General features: G+C 49.8%; 1 protein-coding gene across 4 annotated transcripts in view; it reads left to right on the top strand.

The window, feature by feature from the left end:
- The first annotated feature begins 7,562 nt into the window (after positions 1 to 7,562).
- Cdk13 (cyclin dependent kinase 13) overlaps positions 7,563 to 12,746 on the top strand; it is a 103,164-nt gene continuing 97,980 nt past the window's right edge. For all 4 annotated transcript variants that reach the window (XM_048339422.1, XM_048339420.1, XM_048339421.1 and 1 more), the window contains exon 1: positions 7,563 to 8,940. In XM_048339422.1, coding sequence (XP_048195379.1) covers positions 7,718 to 8,940 — 1,223 coding nt within the window. In that variant the 5' untranslated portion in view covers positions 7,563 to 7,717. The remainder of the gene's footprint in view (positions 8,941 to 12,746) is intronic.

Genomic DNA, 12,746 nt, shown 5'->3' with positions numbered 1-12,746 from the left:
TGTAGGAGGCAAGCACTCTTGCCACTAGGCCATATTCCCAGCCCTGGGCTCAACTTTTTAACTGCTCTCAGAAATCTCCTAGAGCTCTTGTAGAACCACCTAAATATATCAGTTCCACTTGCATACTTCATGTAAATTTATATGTTAATGTGTTGTTAGTTTTTATAGAAACAAGAATTTCAAGATCATCTGGGTGTTATTGTAGAGATGATTCTCTTTTTTTGTAATCTCTTGTTTCACTGCTTCAGGTTTATCTTTTGAAATCAGTCATGCCATACATCATAAACAGCTGAATAATTAGAGGATCTATACTGCCTTTTGACAAGTACAAATAGATTCATGAGACATAGATGACAATATCAAGGTTTTTTGCAGATTATTTAAAAGTGAAATTGACAGTGTTGGATGGTACTATCCTAGGGCTAAACTAAGGTTTTTATGGTTGCTAGGCTAGTGCTCTATCTTTTATCATGCCTCCAGCCCTTTTATGCATTTTTTTCCTGTGATAGTCTCTGTGTGTGTGTGTGTGTGTGTGTGTGTGTGTGTGTGTGTGTGTGTCCTGGGTCTTGAACTCAGGGCAAAGGTGCTGTCCTTGAGCTTTTTGTGCTAAAGGCTAGCACTCTACCACTTGGGCCTCAGCTCCTCTGGCTCTTTTGGTGCTTAATCATAGGTAAGAATCACATGAAGGCTGGAAGCCAGTGGCTCATGCCTGTAATCCTAGCTACTTAGGAGGCTGAGATCTGAGGATCATGGTTCAAAGCCAGCCAGGCAGGAAAGTCCATGAGAAAAAACTACTCAGAAAAAGTCAGAAGCGGTGCTGTGGCTCAAGTGGTAGAGATCCAGCTTTGAGCACAAAGAGGCTCAGGGACAGCACCCAGACCCTGAGTTCAAGCCCCAGGACTGGCAAAAAAAAAAAAAAAGCTGTGATTCACATATCTCAGCTTCCTGAGTAGCTAAATGGTTTACAGGAATGAGTCACTGGCACCCTGCTTAGTCTCACTTTTTTGTTTGAGGCAGTTTGTTTTGTTTTTGTTGCCAGTCCTGGGGCATGGACTCAGTGCCTGAGCACTGTCCTTGGCTTCTTTTTGCTCAAGGCTAGTACTCTACCTCTTGAGCCACAGCGCCACTTCTGGGTTTCTTGTATATATGTGGTGCTGAGGAATTGAACCCAGAGCTTCATGTATACGAGGCAAGCACTTTACTACTAGGCCATATTCCCAGCTCTGTGTCTGAGGCAGTTTGAACCATGCTCCAATGTATACATCCTGCCATAGCTGAGATGACAGGCACACAGCACTAGACCCAGATTGTTCTACTAAGAAGGGATCTCTCAAAACTTTTTTTACTGGACTGGCATGGAATCTATATCCTTCTGGTGTTAGTGTTGCACATAGCTAGAAAGACGCTAGAATGACAGGTATATGCCAAGACACCCAGCTGTTGGTTAAGATGAGTCAAACTTTTGCCCTCAAAGTGCCTACTTCCCAATCATCCCTTCCCAAGTAGCTAGAATCAAAGGCCTGTGGAGTTTTAGCTTCTCAGTATTTAAACTTACAAGATTATTCAGTGATTTCATCTCTAGTTTAAAGCATAGTTGGAATTAAAGACTTTCTTGTACTTTACACATTCTGGAGCTCAGTGGTAAAGCACATGCCTAGCACATGCAAGGGCCTGAATTTGATCCCCAGTACTAACTGTTGTGCCAAGTCGCGAGATGACCACCAAGACTCAGACGTTCTGAAATGCAAAAGCAAGGCAAGGCTTTATTTAAGCGAGCTGCAACTCGGGCTTCGTCCTACCCACCGACTCAGCGGAGGTTAGGAGGGAGCCCCGAGCTGTGATTACACAGGGCTTATAAAGGCAAAAAACAAAGTTACAACAATCAGGTGTTCAAGCAAGATTAGGACACTGGTACAAATCTGATTGGCTCAGGGCTTGAGGCATAGGGCTCCAGGCATTCTAGGGGTGGTCAGAGTTAAGCATTCCCAGCGGTTAGAGTTCTTGACCGGCTGGGCCCTAATAAGCTTGCCCTGGGTCTGCTCACAGGGCCTGCTTATCTCAGGTTCACGTGGTAAAGTGGGGTTCGTGTGGCAAAGTGGGGCCTGACTTCAAAGTCTGGCACTTCACTAACAACAAAATAAAGCCTGGCATCAGTGGTAGCCCCGGCCTGTAATCCTAGCTACTCAGGAGGCTGAGATCTGAGGATCTTGGTTGGAAGCTAGCCCAGGCAGAGAGGTCTATGAAACTCTAATCTCTAATTAACAACCAAAAAGCTGGAAGTGGAGCTATGACTCAAGTGGTAGAATGTCTACCTTGAAGTAAAAAGCTAAGGGAAGGTGTCCAGACACTGAGTTCAAGCCCCCAGTACAAGAACAATAAAAAAACAAATGAAGCTGAGCACTGGTGGCTCACACCTGATATCCTAGCTACTCAATAGGCTGAGATCACAATTTGAAGCCAGCCCAGGGAAGGAAAGTCCATGAGACTCTTATCTCCAGACTATGGCTCAAAGTGGTAGAGCTCTAACTTTGAGTGGAAAAAAAGCTCAGGGGCTGGGAATGTGGCTTAATGGTAGAGTGTTTGCCTAGCATGCATGAAGCCCTGGGTGCAATTCCTCAGTACCACATAAATAGAAAAGGCTAGGAGTGATGCTGTGGCTCAAGAGGTAGGGTGCTAGCCTTGAGCAAAAGAAGCTCAGTTACAGTGACCAGGCACTGAGTTCAAGCCCCAGGACTGGCAAAAACCAACCAACCAACCAACCAACCAACCAACCAATCAACCCCAGGAACAGCAGCTAAGTGCTGTCCATGACTGACCCCCCCACCCCACAAATTCAAATAAAAATTAAAAAAATAATAAATAGAAAAGAACTTATCGAACCAGGCCCTGGTAGCTCACACCTGTAATCCTAGCTGAGGAGACAGATCTAAGGATGGGGGTTCAAGGCCAGCCAGGGCAGGAAAGTTTGAGACTTATTTTTTTTGCCAGTCCTGGGGCTTGGACTCAGGGGCTGAGCACTGTCCCTGGCTTCTTTTTGCTCAAGGCTAGCACTCTGCCACTTGAGCCATAGTGCCACTTCTGGCTGTTTTCTATATATGTGGTGCGAGGAATCAAACCTAGGGCTTCATGTACAGGAGGCAAGCACTCTTGCCACTAGGCCATATGCCCAGCCCTGGAAGTTTGAGACTCTTATCGCCAATAAACTACTCAGAAAAAGTCAGAAGTAGTGCTGAGGTTCAAGTGGTAGAGTGCTAGCCTTGAACACAAAGAGGCTCAGGGACAGCGCCTAGGCCCTGAGTTCAAGACCCAGGACTAGCAAAAAAATAAAAATAATTTAGAGAAAAAAGTCACCTGTCCTTTCCCAGTGACTTTCCCAGAAAGAGTTGAGTCATTTTATTGCTATTTCTTAATGAAACAAGTTCAGGAGTTTTATGGTCTTTTTTTCTTTCTTCACCCACTGACAATTACAGATGTATACACTTATGCCACATCTCAGGTCACCTTCCTTCCTTTTACATTGTTAGTCTTTGTGTTTAGGTTCTCTATTGCAGAAGTTACAGATAGTCTGCAGGCTAGATCTGATTCTGGATCTGTATCTGGATTACAGTGAGTTCCTTTTTTTAAGTCAAGATAGAAAAATTGGGATGCTGGTGGTTCACGCCTGTGAGTCATCTTAGCTAGGATTTACAAGCGTGAGCCACTGCGCCTGGCTCTCATAGTTTTGCTTAAGGTTGGTGTTCTACAACTTGGCTTTTTCTGGTTACTTAGAGATACGAATCTCCTGGCTTTGAACCATGATTCTCATAATCTCAGCCTCCTGAGTAACTAGGATCATATGTATGAGCCACTGGATCCTGACTTGAACCCCTCTTGTGCTAATAAAAAATAGTATAGCAGTACTAAATATATACAAATAAAAAAGTTAAGGAAACAGGAGAGGAAAGAGAAAAAAGAAATGAAAGGAAAACATGAGTCTGGGAGATAGAATAAACTAGACTTGAGGACCTTAGACATTAAGTTTTGTAAACCTGTTTTTATCAGTAAAGTGAGCATGGACAACTAGGCTAAGTTGAAAGATTTCAATCAATAAGATTTAAAATTTTAAAATTCTTGATTACGTTCAACAACTTTTACAATTTATTAGCAGGAGCCAATGGCTACATTCCCCCATCTGCAGGGAATAGTTTTTAGCTAGACATTCACATTCTCAATAAAAACAGGAAATATTATCCATATAGGAAGTTGGCTAGAAGTTTTCTGTATCATTCTTGTTCTATAGATGGTTTTTGTTTTTTCTTTAATTTTATTTTGTGGTTTTTTTTTTTTTTGCCAGTCCTGGGGCTTGGACTCAGGGCCTGAGCACTGTTCCTGGCTGCTCAAGGCTAGCACTCTACCTCTTCAGCCACAGCGCCACTTCCGGCTTTTTCTGTGTATGTGGTGCTGAGAAATCGAACCCAGGGCTTCATGTATGCTAGGTAAGCACTCTACCACTAAGCCATATTCCCAGCCCCTTTTAAATTATTTTAATAGTGTAGTGGTACTGGAGTTGGAACTCAGGGCCTTGCTCTTGCTATGCAGTGCTTTGCCACTTGAGCCACCCTCTCAGCCCTTTCATTTTGTACAGGTGTTGATGTCCCTTATTTGTTTCACTCAAGGCTGGCACTCTACCACCGAGTCACACCTCTACTTGGATAAGGGCCTTTTTTTTTTCCTTGTCAGTAGGACTTCAACTCTGGGCCTGGGTGCTTGCTGTTCCTGGGCTCTTCAGCTCAAGGCTAGCACTCTACCACTTGAACCATTGCTCCACTTCTGGTTTTCTGGTGGTTAACTAAGAGTATCACAGACTTTCCTGTCCAGACTGGCTTTGAGCCACAATCCTTACATCTCAGCCTCCTGAGTAGCTAGGATTACAGGAATGAGCCACCAGCACCAGGTTGTAAGGGCCTTCTTGCAGCATCATAACTTGGCAGCAGGCCTCACATAATAGCAAGTGTACCAGCTCCTGGGTCTTTTTTTTTTTTTTTTTTTTTTTTAACTTACGCCACTAATACCAACATGGGCTACCTACCCTAATTAGCTCCTAAAGGCCCCAATCCAAATACCAGTAATGTTTGACTCTGGAGGATTAAGTTTCCAATAAGTGTTCTTTTTTGAGTGGAGGCACATTCAAGGAACAGCATCACTATTCTTTCCTATTTTACTTCTGGCTATGAGAGTAGAATCGAACTTAACAAGAAGTTCAATAGCATTAATATTGTAATCTTAGAAGCATGGACTTCAAAGCCAGACAGAAGTTCTGGTCACAGTATAACAAGCCTGCCTGAGGTTCTTGGTCTAATTTTCAAACAAAGCCAGAGATTTGTGTTAGAATCTCAGGTCTACCCTTCCTCCACTTTCAGTTTATCTCCCTATGCCTACTTCCCTCATTTTTAAACTATGGATAACATGTTTCACAGGTACAGCTAACAGTTATCTTAAGTCCAAAGTAGAAAATTCATGTGATTGAATTTTCCTCATGACAATTACAAGGACAAGTGCAACAACCAAAATATCCCAGGCAAACTTAAGGGTCACCCTACTTACAGGTTCAAAGGATAAAATAAGAAAAAACATACAAGGCTGGGAATGTGGCTTATGGTAGAGTGCTTGCCTAGCAGGCATGATGCCCTGGACTGGATTCCTCAGTACCACATAACCAGAAAAAGCTGAAGTGGTGCTGTGGCCCGAGGTAGAGCACTAGCCTTGAGCGAAAGAAGTTTGGGGACAGTGTCCTGGTCTTGAGTTCAAGCCCCAGGACTGGCAAAAAAAAAATTATACTGATCAGCCTATTAGTGAAGGGCAATCAGTGTCGCACAAAAATGCGGCGTGAAGGAGCTGGGGATATGGCCCTGGGTTCGATTCCCCAGCACCACATATACAGAAAATGGCCAGAAGTGGCGCTGTGGCTCAAGTGGCAGAGTGCTAGCCTTGAGCAAGAAGAAGCCAGGGACAGTGCTCAGGCCCTGAGTCCAAGCTCCAGGACTGGCCAAAAAAAAAAAAAAAAAAATGCGGCGTGAAGGGGCATTATTTGGTTACGTGTGGCAGTGCCACTGGTTTGGTGCCTGGTCAATTCTAGGGTTGTCGGCAGTGTCGTGCCCATTCCATTCGTTCCCAGCTCGAGGCGAGGCTTTTCCCCACTCCTAAGGTTCAGAGTTAGCAAAGCTCGAGGCTGTTTACCAAGTGCATTTGTGTACTACGACGGGTTCTCGAGCTCGGGTACTCGCAAGCCCTCTTCTCCCGCGGTTCGGTCCCGGGGCCTGGCTGAGGTGGACGTGGCGACGGCGGCCCGGTCCAGTCACCGACAGCCGTTCGGTCCCCGGACTTCGGTTCCCGCTGTGGCCTTTCATTCAGCAGGGAAACAGGGCCTGAGTAGGCCACGCAATCCGCAGGCACGACGGACGACCAACACGGGCCACCTCCGGGAGCGCCCTGGGAACGACAGGCGACCGCTGACTGCAGCGTGCGACTCCTCCCCTTTCTTTAACCCTTCTACACAGGCAGCACCACCCTCCCCGGAAGTCCTTTCGCGCGACTTCCGGTGAAGACGGCCAGTCTCCCAGCGGGAGCGAGCACGCCGGTGCGCGGCAACTGTGTTCCCGCCTCCCTTGTTCCCACCCCCCTCGCCACCACTCCCTTTCGGCTTTCACGGAGCGTGACGTGCGTGCGCGCCCCCGACCCTGCGTCAGTGCTGAGGAGCGGGGGAGGCGTAGGAGCAAAGAGAGGAGGGTTTGTAGGTTCGGTGCCCAACCAGCGAGCGCCTTCGCCCGCCCTCCCTCCCCGGAGCGGAGAGGGAAGGGGAGGGGCGAGTCGGGGCCGGCCGCGCAAGTCCGGAGCCTCCTCGTGGAGGGAGGAGGGCCGCTCCGCCACCTCTGTTGGCGGCGGCTGAGGGAGAAGAAAGTCTAGGCCCTCGCCCGTCGCCCCCGACTCCGAAACGCCCCCGCCCCCATCTCCTCGGAAACAGCCCCCCCGCCCAGCCCCGCATACTCGCCGCCCCGGCCCGGAGCCGCAGCCCGGCCGCCCCCGCCTCGCCCCGCCCCGCCGCCCGTCCCCGCGGGCCGCCGAGTGCGCGAGGCCCTAGGCCGAGAGTTGTTGTCAGACCCCGGCCGCTTCCTTCCGAGGCGCCCGCGGGGTGTCGCCGCCGCCACCCCGGGAGGACGACGTCGACGCCGAGCAGCGGGCGGCGGAGGCGTGTTGTTGTCTCGCCCTCTCCCCTCCCTCCTTCGCCCCCGACGTCAGGGCGCCATGGAGTGAAGCGGCGGTCGCGGCGGCACTTCCGCGTTGCGCGGCCCGAGCCCCCGCGCGGCGGAGCCGCTCCCCCACCCCGGGGGCACTTGGAGGACTCCGGCCTCCCCGCGGGCCGGCGCCCGGCGCATCTGGTGGTTGTTTTTTCTCTCTTTTTGCTGTCGACGGTGGGACAACGAGTGAGATCGCCGCCACCTCCTCAGCCCGGATTCCAGCTTCCCTCAGGCCCGGAGGCCGCTGCGTACCCCACCGCGACGTGGAACCCAGGGACCCGAGTCCCGACCCGGATTATCGTGGCGCGCCTCCCCGCCGGTCCCGCCGCGGCTCCGTGTCCCTCCGCCGTCCCCGCCGCTCCCGTTTCCGGCGGGGAACGATGGCCGGGATCTGACCCCGAGGAGGCCGCACCCGCGCCGCGCTGTGCGGCGGGCTCCTGGCGATGCCGAGCAGCTCGGACACGGCGCTGGGGGGAGGCGGGGGCCTGAGCTGGGCGGAGAAGAAGTTGGAGGAACGTCGCAAGCGGAGGCGATTCCTGTCCCCTCAGCAGCCGCCGCTGCTGTTGCCGCTCCTGCAGCCGCAGCTCCTGCAACCGCCGCCGCCCCCGCCGCCTCTGCTCTTCCTGGCTGCCCCCGGCACGGCCGCCGCCGCAGCCGCCGCCGCCGCGGCCTCCTCCTCCTGCTTCAGCCCCGGCCCCCCTCTGGAGGTCAAGCGGCTGGCGAGAGGCAAGAGGCGCGCAGGAGGGCGGCAGAAGCGGCGCCGCGGGCCCCGCGCCGGGCAGGAGGCGGAGAAGCGCCGGGTCTTCTCGCTGCCCCAGCCGCAGCAGGACGGCGGTGGCGGCGCCGGCGCCGGGAGCGGCGGGGGTGTGACCCCGCCGGCGGAGTACGAGGATGTGAGCTCCCAGTCCGAGCAGGGGCTGCTGCTGGGGGCGGCCACGGCGGCAACGGCGGCGACGGCTGCCGGGGGAACGGGCGGCAGCGGCGGGAGTCCGGCCTCCTCCTCCGGCACCCAGCGGCGCGGGGAGGGCTCGGAGCGGAGGCCCCGCCGGGACCGCCGCGGCAGCAGCGGCCGCAGCAAGGAGCGCCATCGCGAGCATCGGAGGCGGGACGGCCAGCGGGGCAGCAGCGACGCCTCCAAGTCCCGCGGCCGCCACGGCCACAGCGGCGAGGAGCGGGCCGAGGCCGCCAAGAGCAGCAGCAGCAGCAGCGGCGGTGGCCGGCGCAAGAGCGCGTCGGCCACGTCCAGCAGCGGCAGCGGCAGCCGCAAGGACCGGGACCCCAAGGGTCACCGCAGCCGGACCAAGTCGGCCAAGGAGCCACCCTCGGCCTACAAGGAGCCGCCCAAGGCCTACCGCGAGGACAAGGCCGAACCCAAGGCCTACCGGCGGCGGCAGCGCTCCCTGAGCCCGCTGGGAGGCCGGGACGACAGCCCGGTGTCTCACCGGGCGTCGCAGAGCCTGAGGAGCCGCAAGTCCCCGAGCCCGGCCGGAGGGGGCGGCAGCCCCTACTCGCGGCGGGCGCCGCGCTCGCCGAGCCCCTACAGCCGCCGCCGCTCGCCCAGTTACAGCCGCCACAGCTCGTACGAGCGGGGCGGCGACGTGTCCCCCAGCCCCTACAGCAGCAGCAGCTGGCGCCGCTCGCGAAGCCCCTACAGCCCGGTGCTCAGGTGAGTCGGGCCGCCTCCCCGGGGGCCGGGAAGGTGGGGCCGGGCTCTTCGGGGGCCAGGAGGGAGAGGACCGCGCAACTGCTGGGAGCGGGAGACGCGCCGCGCGCCGGGAGCCGTTTGGGGGCGCCGGGGGGAGGGGGCGGGTCCTCGTGCGGGTCGACCTCGGGAGTTCCGAATTTTAAACTTGTTGCGCCTCTTGCGCCAACAGCCCCCCTCTCCCCCCGCTGTCTTTTGCTTTTCTAGCTCGGTTTGTGTGACCCCAGCTCCGGCGCGGGGCCTTGCTCTTCCTCCTGGGAGCTCTGTGGGAGGAGAGGTGTCCTTGGCGCCGGGTTCTGGGGGGCACCCAGGTAGAGGGGCCAATCGGAGTCAGGTGCTTAGACGGGAATTAACTTTGGTCGGGACGGGGGTGGGGGTGGTGGAAGGAGACTCCTTGAAAAGTTTCCCGTGTGGAACTTGATAGTAATAAAATTTGAGGACCAAGAGGATTATTTTGTGATATTCTTGTGTGGAAGAGCCCATTGCCTGACCTCTCAAAAGAATAATTTTGAAAAGAAGAAAACAAATGACAAGATTGTGACTTCGCTGGTGGTTTGTGATCCCACTCAATTGAGCCAGTAATATGGGTGGCGTGTCCCAGTGTAACAAGTGAATTACGGATTAGTAAATTCTCATGCTATGATTAGTCTGGAACTTCTGTAAGGTTAACCGGGCCTTTACATATTAGGATCTTTGTTCAGACATTTTTAAAGGGAATCATTTAGCATGGTGACATTGAAGCAAATTGTGGTTATGTCCTGTTTTACAGTAGTTTCCTGCAAATGTGAGTAGGTTGATACATCCTTATACATTATACAGAATCAAAGCTTTTGAATATTTTGTTAGTTTTGTAGATTCTTACATTCTTTAAGATGATTGGTACCTAATAGGCCTTGTGATATGGTATTGCTCTTTTAATTTTGCCTGTCCTGAACCTAACTCTGGGCCTGGATGCCCCACAGCGCCACTTCCGGCTTTTTCTGTGATTCATTGGAGATTAGTCTCTTGGACTTTTTGCCCAGGCTGCCTTTGAACCGCTATCTTCAGATCTCAGACTCCTGTGTAGCTAGGATTACAAGCATGAGCCACCAGAGCCCGGCTGTTTTACTCTTTTTACTGGTCCTAGTTTTTAGTAGCTAAGTGGACGCTGAGTATATAACCCCTTAGACAGGGTTATGTCATAGCTCAGGACTTCATAAATGTATTTGTAAAATTGGCTGATCTCTTTCTGGTGATGGTGTGATGTGTAGAAATGTGTCTTTAAACCAAAATATGAATATAGATTTCTTTATCTCACAGTGTAAATTTATTACCAATTACAACTCTTTCACTAAATATAGCTGGTAGAGCTGTATATTTCCTCTTAGCTACATTTTAGGTTTGCTGAATGATTTACAGTTTTTTGAAATAGAATTTGTATTGTAAGGACTCTACACCAGTTTTAAGTGTGTGATGAAACTTTGAGACAGGGTTTATGTTATTGGGCTTTAGTTTGTAGACACTTTACCAAGGTCTTTTTATTATACAATAACAGTATGTTTTATATAAAATAAGGTAGGGTTTGTGTGATGAGGACTGGCTGTATTAAATTCTGAGCACTAATTACTCCTCAGTACTGTTTTAGGGACTGGAACTTAGTAGGCAGGAAAGGTAAGATATTGTCCTCATGAACTGAGATGAAGCTTTTTGATTGTCTTGGCCAACATTCCTCATAGCTAGCCATTTGGTATGTGCTGAATACATGCGGGGATAGGAAGCATTTATTTTGAGGCAGCCTGCTCCATTAGATTTTGGACTTGAGAGCTAGTATTGGTTTGCCTCGTTTGCTTCCTTCCTTTCCCTTTACCTCTCCCTCTCCTTGCTTCCCCCTATCCCTCACTCCCCTTTCTTTTCCTTCTGATATTGGGACTAACACAATTTCTTAGCAAGACTATTGAGGACTTTTCCTGGACTATACTAGGGAAGTAACTTACTATTTTTTTTATTTCACAGAGTAAATGAAAATTTGTCTTTTGTAAAGTATTCATCTATACAGATATCTAAGATACCTGAATTACTCTTGAATAGTTTGGCTATTCAACTATTAACTGCTAAATTTAACTCTTTGGAATGGTACTGAGCAACCTTGTATGGTAGGTCAATGGCGAGGATCATTGTCATATCTTTGGAATCTTTTTCTCTAGGCCAAAGTCGAATGGTTTACAGATTTTTTAGGGGGCATTATGTTAAATGTCACAAGTTCTGCTTAAATGTGGGGCCTAGAACTAATAGCTAAAATTAAAGTAGCTGATAGAAAAACTTAATTTTGGGGGGCTTGGAATGTGGCTTAGTGGTAGACCGCTTGGTTAGCATGCATGAAGCCCTGGATTTGATTCCTTAGTCCACTTGAGCCACTTAAGTGGCAGACTGTTAGCCTTAGAGCAAAAGAAGCTCAGGGACAGTGCCCAGGCCCTGAGTTTTAAGCCCCAGGACTGGCAAAAAAACCCAAAACGAAACAGCAAAAGAAAACCCCAGAACCCAAAACAACAACAACAACCATAACCTCCTAATTTTTGGGCTGGAGGTGTGGCTCAAGTAGTAAATGGCTTGCCTAACTACCCAAGTGTTGTCAAAAAACAAAAACCAAAACAACCTTAAAACATAAAACTTAGGACTCTAAAGATAAATGTATTATTACTGTTTTGGAACAGTTAATCGATTCACTTACCATTATGTGAAAAAATTGAATTGTTTTTAGCTTTATATAAAAAGCTTTATTTAGGGGCTGGGAACATGGCCTAGTGGCAAGAGTGTTTGACTTGTATCTATAAAGCCCTGGGTTCTATTCCCCAGCACCACATATATAGAAAATGGCCAGAAGTGGTGCTGTGGCTCAAGTGGCAGAGTGCTAGCCTTGAGCAAAGAGAAGCCAGGGACAGTAGTGCTTAGGCCCTGAGTCCAAGGCCCAGGACTGGCAAAAAAAAAAAAAAAGCTTTATTTAAGCCAGGTGCTGGTGACTTAACTCTTGTAATCCTAGCTACCCAGGGAGGCTCAGATCTGAGAATTGCAGTTCAAAGCCAGCATGGTGGAACACTTAACCTTGAGTAAAAGAGCCCAGGGACAGTACAGTGCCCAGGCCCTGAGTTCAAGTACCACAGTGTACCTTCCCCCCCAAGCAACAACAACAACAAAACAAAAAACCCTCTTTCTTTGGAGAGTTTTATAATTGTGGTAGGTGACTCAGGTTCTTTAATGAACAGGTTAGGTTACTGGAAATGTAAAGCTCCATGAAGGCAACTGGTCTATCTTTCTCACAGTTGAATTCCTAGTGCTTAGCATTTTATTCAGTACATTTATGCACTTGTTGAATAGGTAAATTAATGGAGGTGTTAACTGTTGTGAATCTGGGCTACATACTGAAAGTATATATTATAGACTATGTGGTATGCTGTAAGAAATAGCAGTGTGATCTTTTCCTAGTGCAGTTTACCCATTAATGAACTGTCAATGTAGTTATTTTTAAGGAAGTACATATACATGCAAAATAGCATTGAAATCACAGTAAAAATACTTTCTGCTGTTATATTTTAGAATAAATCCTCTATTCAAGTGATTTCTACTTCACAACATACTTTTGTCTTCATTTGAATCTAGTCTTCAGCTCATGCATTCCTTTTAATTGTTTGCATTTCTATTAAACCTGCTTAGCTTTACTCTCCTCTATATTCTTTACCAAGTTTTCTTCACTATTTTTTTTTTTAATTGGTTGTGGGGCTTGAACTCTGGGCCTG

This window comes from Perognathus longimembris, chromosome 2 (assembly GCF_023159225.1).
Source record: "Perognathus longimembris pacificus isolate PPM17 chromosome 2, ASM2315922v1, whole genome shotgun sequence".
Taxonomy (NCBI): domain Eukaryota; kingdom Metazoa; phylum Chordata; class Mammalia; order Rodentia; family Heteromyidae; genus Perognathus; species Perognathus longimembris.
This window is presented reverse-complemented; position numbering and strand designations above follow the sequence as displayed.